General features: G+C 36.4%; 1 protein-coding gene across 1 annotated transcript in view; it reads left to right on the top strand.

Moving 5' to 3' along the window:
* LOC592483 (PMS1 protein homolog 1) overlaps window positions 1–18,047 on the top strand; it is a 30,704-nt gene extending 12,657 nt beyond the window's left edge. The window contains exons 9-14 of the mRNA XM_030990519.1: window positions 5,186–5,279; window positions 6,510–6,664; window positions 7,521–7,709; window positions 10,623–10,753; window positions 11,677–11,840; window positions 16,385–18,047. Of these exons, the coding sequence (XP_030846379.1) occupies window positions 5,186–5,279; window positions 6,510–6,664; window positions 7,521–7,709; window positions 10,623–10,753; window positions 11,677–11,840; window positions 16,385–16,555 (904 nt within the window). The 3' untranslated portion in view covers window positions 16,556–18,047. The remainder of the gene's footprint in view (window positions 1–5,185; window positions 5,280–6,509; window positions 6,665–7,520; window positions 7,710–10,622; window positions 10,754–11,676; window positions 11,841–16,384) is intronic.
* Window positions 18,048–18,954: the final 907 nt, after the last annotated feature.

Genomic DNA, 18,954 nt, shown 5'->3' with positions numbered 1-18,954 from the left:
AGGCCACAAACTTCACTGTCACCAGAATGGAAAGTACATTGACAAAAATTAAGTTCAGTTAAAAAGCAAAAATGACCCCATTTGACCGTGGTACCTCAATTCATTTTTTACCTCTTTTTTGTGTGTTTTATTTTGTTCGTTTATTTACTTAAATGATATTTTCATATTTCTAGTGCCCAAATAATGAATCATTCTCGCCTCGCCTTCAATGATCTTTCATATTGTGCCCCATCCCCAATGAAATTTCAATTTTGCCTCGTTCTTTTCATTCTTGCATTCGTCGCCACTGATTTGTTTAATAATTTGCCACCCCGCCCCCCCCCCCCCCCTACAGTTACATTTTCAATACAGGACCTCTTCCAATATTGACATTTCACTAGGCTCTATTACCCTCCCTCCTCCATCCCCACCACCATTACCTATGCTGTCATTTTGGCATTGACTTATTCTTTATTTAACCCCCCCCCCCCACCCCCATCTCTATTGTAAACCATTTTTTATATTGCATTTATACTTAAGTCTTGCCCACTCTCTTGTTACATTTAATAATAATAATAATAATAATAATAATAATTAACAACATTTGTATAGCGCTTATCACAAAATATGTCTCTCATTAGGAAAGATGATTATAATCACCAGCATCATCACATAACTTCCAAAAAATAAGAAAATGAAAAGAAAAGAATTAAGCAGTATTAACTAATTTTATTAACATTTATGAACATAATTTTTTCTATAATGATCTTTTAAAATACAACCTGAACTAAAGAAAGGTAACAAATGAACGGGGGAGGGGTGGCTGTCGTCTCTTGAACTTAAAATTGTTCAGATATATAATTCTACTATAGATTTAGAAAATTAGATATATTAAAATAAAATCCATATGATTTATTCAATTATCAACATGTAAAGCATGGCTATATATTGTCAAACCTGCTTTAGTGACCACCTGTCTACAAAGCCAACATTTGTTTTGTTTCCCTTGAAAATGGTTTCTCATTGAAACATGTACTAAACGAGCCTGTCTACATAGACCACTTTTTGTGTTTCCCTTGGGCGGTTGGTACAAGTACTTTTTCTTTTACATTGGACATTTTTGTTCATTGTCATCATTATTACTATCATTATTTTTATCCTCTAATTGTTACTAATACTATTAGAGTACTACTATTGTACTATTCCTACATCATTTTATTTCCCCCACCTTGAATTTAATATCCAGTTCAGCATCCCTAATAAATTGGTCAGAATTTGAATTCAGATTAAATATCAAAAAGCTACCTGTATCTTACATGTACACACATTAAAACAACAAATACTTTTATTCAAAGGGCTATACAGCTTATCACTAAGATGAACTAGTGAAGGGGTGTGAGGAAGACAGATGATATTTTTTAAATGGGATAAGGGCATTAGATGCCTCAGGAGTAGTCCCTTGCAGTTCGACCTGGCAGGACTGTCGGCATACATTTGCTGGAAGCCAGTTCCATTATTAAACTTTGGGACGGAGCGTTGGGCAAATACAAACGGATCTATGTCGCTTCTGGCTTGGTTCTCCCATGTTTGTGATATGTGAAGGAAAATAGGGCTTTCAAGCGAAAGGCAGAGAGACCATTGACTACCTTGTGCACAATTCCCAGTCTACATGCAGAGTGCCTTGTAGATAAGGTATGCCACTAAAATGTGCTGATCATCTCAGTCACACTGCTGGTTTTCATGTATTTTCCATTGTGATGTAGCGTGCTGATGTAGAGATCTCAAGAGTTCTCAAGATGAGAGTGGATAGAAAGAAGCCAGGGTATCAAACCTTCTGCATGGGACAACCTGCATAATACAAACAAAAAGAGAGAAAGCAAATGAGATTAAAACTAGCTGCACTACATTAGATTTTTTTGTTTAATAGTACCTTCCCACTTTTAGGTCTTACATTTTAGTTTTATTACAAAATGATAGACTTATGTCTATCTGATAGGGCCTTTTTTGAAGAGTAGAGTAAAGGTTTATATTCATTTCCAATTATTGAACAAGGAACTTTGTTTTCTTATAATATTATTATTATTTGTGAAACATTTGTTACATACAACAGGCAGTACATGTAGAGGTAGAAGTCTATTGAATAATTTTAAGTTGTTTATAAACATAGGAGTATCTACTGTTGTCTGATTTTGTGAGAAAAATTTTGATAGATATGTAATATTGAAGAAGAAAAAAACAACTTTGATTCGTATTGTAATATCATGCTGAGGGAATAAAGTGATTTGTTTATTAAGCAACACCGTAGTTTGTCACCTAAATAAAGCTAGAGAATAAATGAGAATTACAAGATATAATGCAACATTATAATTAAGATGGTAATTGGTGATTAGTCCAAGATGAGTGCGATGTTGGCATGGGCTTAGCCTTAGATTATACAGCCTGAAAATTTTCGAACTTTATACAAACATACCTTGCCAGAGTTCAACTCAGGTGTCCTGTTCCTGAGATCTACACCATAACATGTGATGATCAGGTACTGGTAGTCTCTGTTGCACATCTGTGGTCATTATCTGCTTTTTGGTTGCATAGGATCTACAATCAAAAGAAAACAGAAACTTAGTAAGGTTCGTGCAAGTAATAGTATCAAATGCTTGCATTAGTTATCAGTTTATAACTTGGTTCATGTCCTTTAGACTAGAGTTAGAAATACCCATGCAATACCAAATAAAAAGGGGGTAGCAAATAGTCCTGAAACTTTACTGTAAACAAGGTAAATATACGTAAATAATATAAACCTATTTTCTCTCTAAACATGTCATTTTCCTCTAAATATTTCAAACAAGGCACAGTGCCATAACTTAGAAGTTAGAGCACAATGAAGAAAAAAGAGGAGTGGGGGTGGGGTTGGGGGGGGGGGGGGGTAAAATTAGGAAGCTAGATAGGGACACCCTTTTTGTTTTGTTTTGTTGTTGTTGATATAGTCTATCTAGCCTACATCCAAACTAAGCTGGACCTGGATACATAATGCCACACTAGCAACAGCATAACTAGATCTAGACTAGACCCTAGCCTAGGCCAGGGCCTATGCCTTGCCCTTATAGCCCGAATTTTCTGTCTCTTTCGTTCGTTAGCCTCTGATTTGGGTAGGGTTGGCTAAAGAGAGGAGCCGACTCTACCCAAATCAGAGGCTAACGAACGAAAGAGACAGAAAATTCAGGCTAGACTCTATGCTATGAATACTAGCCTAGGCTTTACAGTAACACTAAAGTGTAGCCTGTTATAGCCGCGCCAGCTCAGGAAACGCAGTCGCTTATTGGTGGAGTGTTACAGCCGGCTAGCACCGGCGAATTGAAAATCATAAACCGCTCCACGAAATCTCATCGGCTTGGACTAGCAATGAGCCATTTGCGCAGTCTACAACAGGTCTACATCTACTACCGATTACTATCGGTAATCAAGCTATGAACTAAACTTAAAATTACGAGATGTGCTGTGATGAAATAACCTACGGTAAACTCCTGATTATTTCTAAAAATATTACCGTCGATGACTTAAATTAGAGTTCATTCAATCAGTAATATTCTTTGGTCAGAACAAAGAAAAAAGGATGGGGTAGGGGGTTAACCGGGTAATACGTTGTGACAATGCGGAGAGCCCCTCACTGCAATGACGAACACATCACAATCATTTCAGATATCTTCACACAAAATTTATCTTTACTTACTTTTTTGGTATCCGTATGGTATCACTTTGATGTCGATGTTCGCCTGAAGATTTTCTGCTCAACTGAGATGTATTTGACAAACTTCTATTATAATAGAAATTCACTTACAAAAAAAATGTTTCATTGTTTGTAATTGAAAAACTTCAAAGTCGCAGTTCATACAACTGCCATTTTTCATCATTTTCTTGCTCAAATCGTAGGGAATTCTGGGAATGCAAAAAATGTTTTATGCATGACCTAATACATAAAACATTTTGTCGATGGCCAATCAACAAACAGTAGTTGGCGTATTTTTTAAGTCATTGCTCATGAATATTCATTGACCCTCCAAAACCGTCGTTCAAATCGGACAAAACCCCCATAATGCATCCAATGCAAAACCTATGAAATGTCAAAGGTCAAGATTTTAGTTGGCCCTCTAGTCCTCCTACGGAGGACATACTATTCTATTCTATTCTATTCTATTAGTTATTATGCTTGATGGATGAACTTTAATTATGTTATGTTATTTTACCATTACTTCTTAAATCTATTTATATGTAACACCAGTGGATGTGGAGAACCTCTTGACAGAATGGAAATTCTTTTAGGTAATCCTCAGGCGTCCGCTGGTGGCTTTTTCACTGTCTTGTTACTCTTAATGTTATATGCTCTGTGTTGTCATTCCTATTTTGTTTATACATGTACCTGGAAATCAAATAAATTAAATTAAATTAAATATGATCGAATCTCTTTGATAAGTAGTACAGTGGAGCTTCAACACAGAGTGAAAACCCTGCTGGCTCCCAGCAGATAATTGGATCTGTGAAGGCTTATTCTCTTATATTTTTATATCGTTTTACAGATCGTTGTCCCAATATGACATTTATTTTTAATAATGTCAAAGCAATCACACAAAAACACTAGGAGGATGCTTTACATTTTACAACAATGTATTCATGCTATTTGTTCATTAGTTGCCATTATCCCCAGCCAGTACTGTATTGAATGGCTTTCATTCTTGAGTTATAAAACCCACACAAACATCAAATTTACAAGGGGTATGAATGATTAAGTTGGTGACTGTACATGAAGACAGTATATGCTGAATGTGATTATATGCATTTAGTGAAAACAATCTAGTATATTGTTGGGTTCACTAGAGAAATGTTATCCAAGTCATTTCATCGGCAGACTCACTGGTACTCGTAAAGAAAAGGAAATATGTGAGAACTCATGGACAAAGTCACACATTTATGTTGTATTTATATACATCCTTGTAAACATGTTAGTATATACATTACTGCATCCCTCCCCCTCTCTTTCTCTCTATCTCTCTCTCTCTCTCTCCCTCTCTATGTGTACATGTCTATTTCTATGTCTCTTCCTTCTCCCCCCCCCCTCTCTCTCTCTCACTCTTTCCTTCTTTCCTTCTTGTTTCTTCCTCTGTATACCTTAGTCATTATTGCATTCTTTTTATGTGAATTTCTGTTGTGTGTTTAGGTATAAAGATCAAGTAGTCTGTGCAAAGCAGTCTCTTCCAACCAAGGATCCTAAAACTGGACTACCAGCTAAGAAGAAGAAAAAGGTTGAAAAGGTGATGTACACAAATTTCCAAATTTTAATTGGAAAAACACAAAGCATCACAATGTTTCATTTCTTTGTTGTAAATTATTACATTATTCCAACATTTATTTAATAAACTACATGTATATCTTATTTTTCATAATTCTGCTAAAAACCTAAAATTATATTAATGTCTACATGTCAACCGCTTACTGATGTAAATCACACGCACAAACAAAAATTGCTGAAAATGATGCTCTCTACCTCAGCATAAACATATACAACAGTAGTTATGCTGTAATTTTTTACACCAGAGCAATTATCATGGTAGAGGTGTCATGGTCGAGTGGATACGCCACCGGACTGTCGATCACAAGGTCCGTGGTTCGAGTCCCGCGGCACATATGTCCTTTGGCAAGACATTGATCTACATTTGCCACTCTCCACCCAGGTGTTAAATGGGTACCCGGTAGGATACGAAAGCCAATGAATGTAGTATGCTTAGCAATTTGAGCCTAGTAGCTTTTGCTGGAATGCTCCCCAGGGAGTGGAGAAAGTGCATACATTGTGTGCGAGCAAGCCAGAATTCGATGACCGGGGTAATAACATGTCTGTAAAGCGCTTAGAAACTCTGACATTGCTGATGTATTTTAAAAGTGCTATATAAGCAGAAATAGATTATTATTATATACTATTATGGTGATTCTGGAAGATTCCATGTACAGGTTGTAGATTTTTTTTGCATTTTCTATTGCAATGTATATAATTAGTTATATGAGTCGTATTTGTAATTATATGCACAAAAGTAGGGACTCTTATTTGAATCTTGATTGAGGAACATTTGTTTCGTTTTTTGAATATATTCTGTTTACATATAAAATCAAGATGATGATAGTATTCCATTTTCAATCAATATCAAGCTCAGATCAATTCCTAACAATTTGTTTTTAAATGTTGGTAGGTACGCTATATTTTCATCCACTATGTCTTTATGAATGCTGTGCATCTACCTATAATTTGGTTTTGTATTGGGCTATTTATATCTCCTTTTTTGTACAAGTTTGATCAATTAAATGATGTTTTGATAAAAAATGACATACCTATTAATTGCGTTTTGCAATATTCAGTTCTATAATTTTATTACCAAAGTTAATTGATAAAAGTGGGGAAAATTGTTATACATGTATTTTATTTCTTTGAGGTGATTTTTAAACATAATGAATGTATTTATTTATGCTGATTCTTTGCTTGATGTTGGCAGCTCTCCAATCAAAGCCTGATAGATGAAATGCTAGCCTCCCAACGAGAGAGAAAGCAACAAGAGAAGGTCGCTGAAGAAGAGGAGCAGAGACTGGAAACAAAGATACCCTTTTCTGTCGGTAAACTAAGGGAAGCAGCTCTGCAATTTCAAGAAAGGTTATATGTTAGAATTTGCCTTTTATAGTTTTCTAGATGTACTCTGTTTTGACACAACTGTTAATGAATTGTTCACCATTTTCGAGGAAGAAACCTCCTATGTATAATAATAATTCAGTGTTGTGTTTGATTTATTATTTTAGTTATTTCATGGCATGGAAATTTTGTGTTTCTGAATCACTCAAGAAATGCGCTATACAAGAACAGAAGATTTGTATTCATTACATGCTGGTACCAGTAAAACAAGTCTGATATACCGCATTTTTTGAATGAATATTGGGTTGACGAATTCACTGGTATTAGGTTGACGAATTCACTGGTATTGGGTTGACGAATTCACTGGTATTGAGTTGCAGGTCAGACAATGATAAATGGAGGTTATGGTCGATGGCCTGCCTGATCATGGTATGTGGATGCCCACCTAGGGCTTGCCCTAATTATTGATTTAAATTCATGGGCCATTGAAGCATGTCATGGTCTAGGGGATACGTCACCTGACTGTGAATCACATTGTTCTTGGGTCGAGTCCTGCCGCGCCACTTATGTCCTTATGGCAAGACATTAATCTTCATTTGCCTCTCTCCACCCAGGTGTTAAGTGGGTACATGGTAAGATGCAATCATTAATGTGATGGGATGCGCATGTAAAAAGACGCCTTGTCGGAATTCTCCCCATGGAGCGGGCACTATCATGTGCGAATTAGCAATTGAATCCAATAACCGGAGTAATAATAAATGCAATGTAAAGCAATTAGGAATGTAGTATTAAACTCTATACAAATGTGGCTATGATTTTTATGTCTGATCTACCACACTGTTTTAATCATTATTGGTTTGAATTATAATTGATCTTGCAGGTCCAACATGGATGAATGGAGGTTAGTAGGGTGCCTGCCTGGTCATGGTATATGGACGGCCATCAAGGGTAGACAGCTCTCAGTGTTTAACCAGTACAAAGCCCAGGAGGTTGTGCTTTATCACAGACTACTGTCTACTCATAAGCTCCCTTATCAGAAGCTACCTGTTCCTATCGAACTATCAGCCGGGTAAGTTATGGATATATGATCCTGTTTCAACTGTTTCATACAACTTGGTACCAATAACAAGATACGATAAATGTTATAAACTACTGAAATCCTTGCATCTGATTGGCTATGAGCAGATTTGTCATAGATCTGTGGAAGTTATTATTGATATCAAGTTTATGAGACAGGGCCCAAGGGCAGATACTGATAGCCATACATTCTCACTCATTACAGGACTCATTGCTAATTTACCTGTATCTGATTGGTCTGTATCAAATTTGAGTGCTGTATGAGCTGCATTTTTATGCCTCCGCTACAAAGTAGCCAGAGGCATTATGCCTTGGGGTTCTTCCGTCCGTCCGTCCGTCCCGGTCTTGTGATTACGTTATCTCAAGAACCTATTGATGGATTCCTGCCAAACTCAAGACATGTATGTATCTTGCAGAGCCAATGAACTTATTAGATTTTTGGGGGTAATAAGGTCAAAAGTCATGGGGCTCATTATGTATGCAAACATAGCTTGTGAACTCATATTATCATTAGAACCGACAGATGGATTACTGTCAAACTCAGGACATGTATATTTCTTGCAGAGCCAATGAACCGATAAGATTTTAGTTTCTAGAGGTCAAAGATCAAAGGGTCATACATAATGTATATATGAAAAATAGCTTGTAATTACGATATTCTGAGAACGTGTTAACGGATTACAATTAAACTTGAATTTAAAAATTGCTTCTGTTTTGGTTTGTAAAATGGCTCTATGGCGGAGGCATCATTTTCGACTGCGAGCAGTCAAAGTTCAGCTGGTTCAGCACTGATAGGGTTTCATGTGATCATTTAGCATGTAGCCTTAATTGTCACGTGGCACACTCAAATAAAGAAACCTAAACACATGCCATTTACAATACTCATAATTATAATCAAGCTTTATTGTAAAGCAAAGCAGAGTACCAGTATCTGACAAAAAAGAGAATGGTAAGAACAAATTAAATACCCTCTTTAAATAACTTTACATACACTTGGTCCCAGCAAAATAAACCAAACTTGTCAAATCAAATATAAATGTTCACCACTGTGGTAACAGGTATCAAATCATTTCATATTTTGTTATATATGAAATCTACACCAATAATGTTCAATATAAGTAGACCTGACTTGTCTCAATATATAACGTATCTGTAACTTATATCAATTATCTCATACACTTCTCGCTCTTGAGAAACATTACCTTAACATCCATAAACAAACCTTTATTATCCGCTTATTCAGTTATCAACTCTACAAATTATACCTTCAAACGACCATGATCTCTTCTCAAAACAGTCAACAACTGATTTCTTATCGTAAACAGTCATGTTCAGGGAATAATTTTCCTCAAATTTTTTGATTAGCAATTTCAGCCGATGGATAAATATTTCAAATGAAATTCTGCACATTTCTATGGAAGAAAACTGCTACACAAAAGATATTTTGTATAGCAGTCATGCAAAAATGCATAGCAAATTGCGATGCGATACCAGGAAAATTATTCCCTGCATGTTAAATCCAGACCTGTATTGTCCGCTTTCTTCACCCTTGACTGACCTTTGACAATGACCTTGCTTATAAGCAATTCCAAAGTCGTCTTTATACAACGCATGTATCAACAATACAGCAGATATGAAAATACATCTACACTCAATCTCAAAATAGTCAATATGCCCAAATGATAGAACAGGCTCTGCTACACCTTTGACATCTCATTTCTATCTTCAGTTATATCTTTCAAGTTCATCAAACTATTTTGTCATTTCAACAAGTTCCATAATAGTCTGTCAAAATTCTCCGCACAATTACAGCTCACCATACTGTTCATTTTGCATTCTCTATTCTGGAGACTCCATGTTCTTGGTGATCTGTCGGTCATGTGTCCTAATGTCCCATCTCACATCGACTCTCGTAGAAACCTCAACCTGTCTCCCAAGACCCTGTGTCATCTAAAATGTAAAGAGTTCAGGCACAAACATTTCTATACTATAGGCTCTTCTTATAGGTGAAACATGCATCAATTAAAATTGTAAATATTTTCCTCTTCTTTAATCATAATGTTCTTTGCCCAAAGTGTAAGCGAATGGTAAAACAACATGAACATGTTATACCTTTCTCGTACTTCAATTTGTCATATGAAATAAAAATCACCCTTCATTAGAGTACAAGATTATACAATCTTCGATGTAGTAAAAGAATACATTTTCATGATTTCACTTACCGATGGAAAAGTATCGGTTCTACTTATAAGCTGCAAATTGTCATGTAGCAAAACTTATAAAGCAAGAAGTTACATCTTTCTCAACTTTTATTCTTCAATGTGTGGACAAGCAGCTATATTACTTAAGCAAGCTGCTACGTACTCCAGGACCTCCGTTACACCAAGACAACTTCATTAGGTGTGGCTCCTAGCCACTCTTACTCCAGTACATTATATACAGTCATCTACAAAAGAACTCCCTGCCTATAACAGGTGTAATGCCATTCCACTTTCCTTTCAATGGTAGCCTCAACCTTTTCAGACAGTAACCTGTGACAACACATTCAATGCTTTAATAGCGGGACACTGTATAATTTCTATACTAAATACATCCACCGATGGCGCATTCTCTCTCTCTCTCTCTCTCTCTTTCTCTCTCTCTCTCTCTCTCTCTCTCTCTCTCTCTTTCTCTCTCTCTTACATGTACACGCTATATTTCGCTTTTTAGTTTCCTTGTTTCATGAAAGAAAAAGGATATTTTGATAAAACCGCTGTTTGCGTTTTCCAACGTGACAGCCTTGCAATCACAAATCAGAAAAGGCCATTGCTGAAACTTGTTTTCTGCTTGTAATAGGCCTTCTAAAATCATTTCAATGAAGTATTGGCTGTATGTTTTATATCATAATTTTCTTTTTTCATTGCAGTATGTTTGGTGACCAGAAGAACTGGTACACACTTCTCGGTATGAAAAGCCAAGTCAACCCAGTCGACCAATCAAGACTCTTCATAGATGAACGTCTTCTACTGAATGGATTTGAAATTAGGCAGCTGATCGGTAAGTGTTCTGTGACATTGCATTGTGTGTTATGTTTGTGTAATCTGATTGCATGTCGTGGCAGATGCAGGATTCTGTGCTGGGGGGGGGGGGGGGGAGTCTGAAAGACTGACAGGCCCAAAAGTATTATTTAGTGCTAAAGCCTGAGAAAAAAAGGAGAAAAAAAGAGAAACAGGCTGATTTTCATGCTTCTCTGTTGCTAGCTAACCATGCTTCAGGTGCCTGTCTTGGTTTTAAAGTTGAGTTTGCACTTGAAGTTGCCTTATTGGTTTTTTTTGCCTATGAGAGTGAAGAAGGTAGATAGGGATGGATAGGAGTGAGAGGAATAGCAGATGGAGCAGGATGGGGGTAGAATAGGATGTAGAGAGAGAGAGAGAAAGAGAGAGAGAGGCCAAGGGAAAGGGAGAGAGAGAGAGAGAGAGGCCAAGGGAAAGGGGGGAGAGAGAAAGGGGGAGAGAGAGAGAGAGAAAGAGAAAGGGGGGAGAGAGAGAGAAAAAGGCCAAGAGAAAAGGTAAATAGAGAGAGAGGGGCCAAGGGAAAGGGGGAGAGAGAGAGAGAGAGAGAGAGAAAGAGAAAGAGAGAGAGAGAGAGAGGGGCCAAGAGAAAGAGGAAAGAGAGAGAGAAAGAGAGAGAGAGGCCAAGGGAAAGGGAAGAGAGAGAGAGAGACCAAGAGAAAGGGGAAAGAGAGAGAGAGAGGCCAAGGGAAAGGAGAGAGAGAGAGAGAAAGAGGCCGAGAGAAAGGCCGAGAAAAAGGGGAGAGAGAGAGAGGCCAAGAGAAAGGGGAAGTGAGAAAGAGAGAGGCCAAGGGAAAAGGGGGGGGGGGGGAGAAAGAGAGAGGCCAAGGAAAAGAGGAGAGAAAACAACAGATGAACGAATGCTGGATGATAATGTTTTCATTCAAACAAACTTTCTCTTGACCTTAGACCCCGACACAATGGATGCAAGACTGGAGGTCGTTTCAATGTCGATGAAGATCGTCCCGTTTTATGGCTTGGATGACCTGATTGAGATAGTGGAAACCATAGCAATGCAGAGAGTTCAGTCAGTGATGCATTGCAGGCCGCTCAAGCTTTCTAATCATCTCATGGTAAGGATCTAGACAGCTATATAATGCCCCCCCCCCAACTCCGGGGTCGAAGGGCCTGCATTCATGTTCCCAAAATCTCTGGTAAAGGGGTACTTTTCACGCAACAAAATCCGGTTCGTAATACACAAAAAATTGACCCGTGTTGACTTTACACACTGGAGATAGTGGGGTGCTTTCAAAGGCAGGGAACATGCAAACGCGTACTCTAAATAACACTGAGTGAGGGTGGGCGTGATGATGGTAATGTGACATTTGCTCAGGTGACATTTGCTCCTGGTTCCTTAAAGATGTATGTTTAAGGTGGGGTTGCAATCAGGTTCTTGGTTAGATTTGTTTAAATTATCATTATTTTATTTGGCAGTAAAAAAAATAGATAACAAAATTTGAAGAAAAAAAATTGTATACCGGTAGATAAAATAAAAAACAACCATTGGAATGCCAGGGACAGACAAAGTTAAGCTTAAAACTGTGGCCAAAACCCTTCTATCCCCTTTACAGTGGCTGTAAGCATAAGGTGTTTTTTACAAAAATATTAATATAAAAATTACAACCGTATGTTATTACTTACTTACTTGTTTACTTGTTTATTGAGGCTTGAAGCATCAGCTTATGAGCCCATCGTGACAATCACAGCTTTATTACGTTGATAAGGGTTATATTTGAGAGGATGGTGATGCCAATGCTTTTCTAGTTCAGATTTGAAGCTGTTAATAGATGATGCTTGGACTGTCGATTTGGGTAGCCCGTTTCAGTTGTTACTTGATCGAACAGCAAGGGACCTCTGTCTAACACTTGTTTTACAATGTGGCTTCTCAACTTTGAAGATATAACCTCTCGTCTGACTTTCTTTGCTCATAGAGAATAATCCCTCTTTCTTCTCGTCCAGTCATGATCTTGTATAGTTGGATTTGGTCAGCTCTTTGCCTTCGATATCTTATCTTAAAATGAATACAAAACCAAATCTCCCATCAACACAACACTTTTAATTTGGGAGAGAAAATAAAGAAGGGGATCAAGAGGAGAAAAGGAGGAGATAGATAGAGTCACACAGTGCAACATAGAATGGAACGAGGCAGGAGGAAGAGAGGGATAACAAATACTGGTACATTTAAAAAACAGAAAAATAAAAAGTACTTCATATTCAATTATCATTATCATGCACAAAATATATACACCTGCTCTCCTGGAGACAAACATCAATGTAATACCATGGTTGAAGAAAAGATTACTTATATAGTATAGTGCAATATAGTAGGTTTAAAACGGAGGAAAAGGATTCCCATTGATCAGTTTATGTACTATGGGACACAAAATAAGAATAATGGGTAGAAGAAGAGTATAAATAGCAATATAGGCCGATGTATATCAAAACAACAGAGGATCATTATTAAACCATTGACACCCAATAAGCATAAAAAAATGAGTAATGAGAAGAAAGAATCACAACTCACGAAGATGACATCTTAGTTGAGTCAGCCATGTCGATAAGTAGGTCTCGACTACGCAGGTAGCTCTTCCCAGTAACGAGGGGGATTGAGGGCAAAACAATGCATTCGCTGAGTCTGCGCCAAGACTTGAATGAACATTACAGTATCGGCATAGCGAGCATTTACAGAGATAAAACACTTAACAGTGTCACATTTTACAATACCGGTACCAAACAAAGCCAGGGTTACATATGGGTTGAAACAAAATGTTCTCCATGACTCAAGAGAATGTCAATTCAGAGTCCAAAGCCTATTCTCATCTGTTGACGTTTTTGTTTAAGTACAAGTCGAGCAGCCTGTTTCTGTATTTCGTCAATCTTACTTTACAGTGATTTACCGGTAGTATACAAATGCCATACCGGCTGACCATAGTCCAATATAGGTATAACAATCGTCTTAAATACAGAAGAAGAAAAAAATTATACTCAGTGACTGACTCAAGTCGAGCGCTGTGAAGAAGTTGTTTGGAATTCCTGGGTTTCTTTATATTGATATTGATTCTTTAAAAATTCTATTTAGGTCATTTGATAGAGTATAAGTACCTTGTATGGTCAAAGTATTGTCTCATCTGCAAAAAGGACACATGGCAGCTGAATTTGAGTAAGGATGTCATCAATGAATAAATTAGATAGGGTGGGGTTCAACACTCTTCCCTGGGGCATAGCTGAAAAAAAAAGGAAACTAAGAGCACCCTTGTAATAACTCTTTGTTCCCTATTGCATAAGAATGATCAAATCCAAAGCCATAATAGATCAGACACGAGGTACCTTGAATCATAAACAAATGACACTACATACGATCTAGGCCTAAGATTGTATCTTGTTATAGGTTTATAATTAAAAGGGCGAGACCAGAGTTAATCTATTTTGAGGTTCCAAGGTTTCTTTATTTTTTCCACATAATATAACATAATCAAATGAATATGCAATATATACAAATTCAATAACAAAATATTAACTAAAGATACGACAAATGATTATACAATTATTTAAGATTTGCACAGTGGTAAAACATAGTGGAGGAGTCTATTAAAAAAGCATGGCTTGTATTTGAAAGACCCCTTCTGGACGAGACACAGTAGGAGGTACTAACAGTATCATTTCATTTCTTACTCCGAGATAATTGACTAGGATCGCATTGTAGCAGGTCACAAAAATACAAAATACACTGAGTCCTTGAGATGCTGGGTAACTTGCCTACTGGAAGGCCATTTGCCAGCACCAACCAAAGACAAGCCAGACTGGGTTTCACCCCAGTTTTTGACCACACGGAGGAAGACCCGCTTCCATTGACCCCAGTGCCTAATTCCCTGTGTGCATGTACCAGTGAAGTTAGCTGCATTATAATTTCTCTCCTTCGGTTTATTTATTTATTTACAGTTATAGTTTTCATTTAAAAAATGCTTTCAATAGGCCCTGCACAATAAAAACAATGCATATACATGTAGAATATTTGCATACTGGATGAATACAAATTGCACACATACAATAACATAAGAAACAAAGATTGTGAATACAAAGGTAAATACATAAGAAACTAATATTATGAATACAAATTTGTAAAGTGTACCTGTACAATACTAAACAGTACTAAACAATACCCTATAATTTAGTGTAGTATAATATTATGTCTTATCAGTCTAACATATGTAGTACACTTTAGTCATGTGGAGTTGGCGCATTACAAATACTCTATATTATTATTATTATTACATGAACTTCATGGACATGTACCGTAATACTTTTCTTTCTCTCGGACCTTTCAATGCTTCACAGTGAAACTACTGTCTATAATCTGACTTACAAGTAAGGGAATATCTGACTACTAATGCTTTTTGGTGTAAATACTCTGATGAAGTCAGCAGTCTTTCAATGTTCGTTTCTTCCTGATAATTAATTCAGACTAAAAAAACATTGTTCTTTCTATTATATATCTGGGGCATTCAGCAAGAAAGTGTGTAGTAGTTTGTGGTACTCCACAGATGTCACACAGACTAGTTTCATGCTAATTTAGAAGGAGGAGGTTCTGATTTAAGCCAATGTTGTCCATTTTTAAACAGTGCACAATGGTCTCACTACTCTTGTGGTTTACAATGCACTTATAAGTCACTGATATTGATTTTTTTATATTCATATTGATGGGGATACTGTTTCGTCCCATCTTCTTTGCCATTTTTACATGTGATATAATTTGAGCCTTTTTTGAGGATACTATGTCAGTGAAATATTAGCTTGCCTCCAAGACATTGGTAATTTACCAAGTGCAGTGCAGTTCACATACAAGCTAGGTACATGTATATGGAACGTATGTATGAATGTATGAAGGTGTTCATGGACACATAATGCACACTGGGGCACAGACAATAACCAAGGATATGGAAAATCACTCGCAAGGAAAAAAAAAATCACATGATATTCCAAGCAAACTTACATATCTCCATAGCAGTCTACTCTAGGATTAAAACTGAATGGGTGAACCAAAGTTAGTAATAAAGTGAAATCAGGAACCATAGAAAAAATATGTCATACATGAACCAATAATTATTATTTTTTTTTAAAAGGTGTGGGTTAGTTATAGTGTTTGTTCCAAGGTTGAAGTTGAGAATGAGATTAGTGAAGAAAAATGAAAGTGAAGTAATTGTAGCCAGAGCATGTATTATACAGCCACACAGGCTCTCTCTGACTATGATTACTCCATGGTTTTGTTTCTTGTTTCTTACACATACAAATTCTTAGCTTCTACTCTTTATCTGATGATATATCTCCGCTTAACCCTGAACTTAGAGGCAACATAAAAAGCTATCACTACCCTAACTATTACCCTAACCCCATACCTTTAATAGACATAATAAAGCCTAGATCAAATGTCACTGGGGCATCTGTGAGATCCTCATCTCTTCATATTATTTGAAATTTATTCCTACATGACAAGGTAGCTGCTTCATTTATCATTTCTGTAAAAGGACTATCCTAGTTAAATACTCTCTACATGAAGGTACATTGGCTACTTGTAGCAATGGTAATGGTAACAATATTGACTTAATAATTTATTTTGCAGGGAGAAGCTGTTCGCATGGCCAGGTCACTGCCTAACATCATGAGTTCAGAGGAGGTCAGTGACATCATAGACAGTGTGGACAGTCTTACCATGTGGAAGAGTAAACTCTGCTTGCATGGAAAGAGCTTTATTAAGGATATCTTTACCATTCCTGATGTGGAGCCAGATTAAAAATGTTACGACACATCCTCTGCAGACAATGGCCCTGCGGTTTTTTTCTTACTAATGTTCTAACAAATGATTTTGAGCCAGAGAGGATACTGAATGGGCAACGATAACTCCTTAAAAATTTGGGTTATTGACAATAATTTTCTCAGCAATTCAATGTAAGAATATGTAGAATAAGGTTTAACACCAGATTTTTTTCTTGACGTGGAGGTGTTGTGGTCTAGTTGATATGTCACCAGACTGTAGATCCCATGGTTCGTGTTTTGAGTCCCGGACTAATGTCCTTTGGCAAGACATTAATCTACATTTGCCACACTCAACCAGGTGATGCATCAGTAAATGGGTATCTGGCAGGAATTAATTCCTTGAAACGCTAGAGAGCCATAATGACAGCCATGCTAAAGCAGGTCTAATAATTGTGGAGCGCCAGGAGTGTCAGATCTGACACACATGAGCAATATACAAGAATCCATTATTATCATGAAGAACTGATTTTGAAGATATTTTAGCCTTCAATATTTTTTTGTAGCTTATGGTCCCCATCATGTACTATAATTGTGCCTTTGCACATATTGAATTGTCCCAGATTTAACAGCAGTATAGGCTATTGGGGAGGATTGTACCATAATTATCTGAAATTGATGACTTTTAAAATCAAATGGCGTATCTGATGATGAATTTGATATAGTAGCACAGACTATATAATCACTCCATTAAAAAAAAAAGTGAAAATTGATTGATCAATCAACATTCAATGAAATAAGACTTTCTTCATCTTTTTATGCACTGGTGTTTAGAACAGAAACTGCATAAAGTAATAAAGAAAAAGCATATATAGCTGCACTCTCCAAAATAGATTTTCTTTATTGATCATTTTGTTCAGGTTTGAAGGGCTTTTCTCTCAACTTAATATTAAGCAAAAAAAAATAACCTTTTTCCACAACTAATTTCCAGACATGTAAATAATGTTTTGCCAAGAGGATTTTAAAGTGATCATGCTTCAGGAGATATAAAAAGAGATGGAATACTAATAATTTAACAAAGATGAAGACACGTCATTGGCTTTGTACAATACACTTTACTAGTATATGATAATAGCAGCTGAAAATAACATGAATTGTTGTAACGTTTTGTTCATTTTGTAGTATACTTTTATTTCTATACATGTATTTTAAATACAATGAGCCTTATAAATTTAGTGATAAATTTTACTTTGAAAATGGAAGAATGCTGTCAACAGAAAATGTTCACTTTTTGTTGGATTAGTTGCTTCATGATAATCCGATAGTGTACCTCTTTGATCTCAATCTCATTGATAGATTAGATTGTGTAAAAGATTTGTCAAATAAAAACAACTACAGTTTTATTTTTATAATACTTGTTTTATGCATGAACAATATACTTAAGGGTAAATAATGAGAATAAAAGCTCACAAATGCTTACAAATTCATGTGAATCTGTTGTGCATTTTTGTCAGCGTACTTGTCAACTTGAATACATGTTCTTCTGTCACTCATTTTTCTTTTTTCTTTTTTTGGTTTGGGGGGGGGGGGGGTACTCACATATTAAGACCTACAGGGTGTGCCGCTCTAACAGCAACTTTTGCACAAAAAAATCCCCCCTAAATAGGGGTCCGCTTTTTCAAAATTTTGAAAAATAGGATTTACTTCGAAAAATATCGGCCAAAAATGGGTAGGGGGTTTGACGTTTCAGCAGTACACCCCCATCAAAACCAAATCTGAGTAGCTTAGTTGCCATTTTGTTTTTACATTAAGGCTTGTTGTGGAAAAATATTTCATAGTCAAATAAGCTGCAAGTTTCTATTTTTTAATGTGCAAAATTTAGCTGAAAACACCATGTTTCACGGCAGCAGTAAACTGTCTTTCTTAGACAAGTTTCTGTCTGCTGCCATCTCTTGTCGGTAATAATAATTAATTTTGTTCTGCTTGTTAGAAATTCATCTTCATTTATGAAAGCATGAATTTTCTTTAATCTCACTGCATTGGTTTTGAAAACTACCCCTTCTTTTGGCAACTCACTCCCCTTCATCCCATTTAATGTAGAGGAAAGGGAAGAATAGAGATGAAATATCCATGTCTTTGCGGAAACTAAAAAAAAAAAAAAGGGGGGGGGGGACTATAACTTCCCCTATTTTATTATTTGTGAAGTTAGTTTGGACTAGCATATATCAGCACAAAGCTTTTAGTTTCTTACGTTTCTCATCCCATTTCAATTTGTGTATTCTACATGTATTTTATATCAATCATATGTTATCAATTATTTGACCTTTGTTCTTTCATTTCATATTTAGGTGACTTTCACAATTCGTTTCTTTCTTCCCAATTTCTTTTTGTATATTTAAAAAAAAAATTGTTTCATATGCCTCATCTTTTCAATGATTT

The sequence above is a fragment of the Strongylocentrotus purpuratus genome, unplaced genomic scaffold (genome assembly GCF_000002235.5).
Source record: "Strongylocentrotus purpuratus isolate Spur 01 unplaced genomic scaffold, Spur_5.0 spur5_scaffold_19, whole genome shotgun sequence".
Classification (NCBI taxonomy): domain Eukaryota; kingdom Metazoa; phylum Echinodermata; class Echinoidea; order Camarodonta; family Strongylocentrotidae; genus Strongylocentrotus; species Strongylocentrotus purpuratus.
Note: the sequence above shows the minus strand (reverse complement) of the source record. Positions and strands in the feature narration are given on the sequence as shown.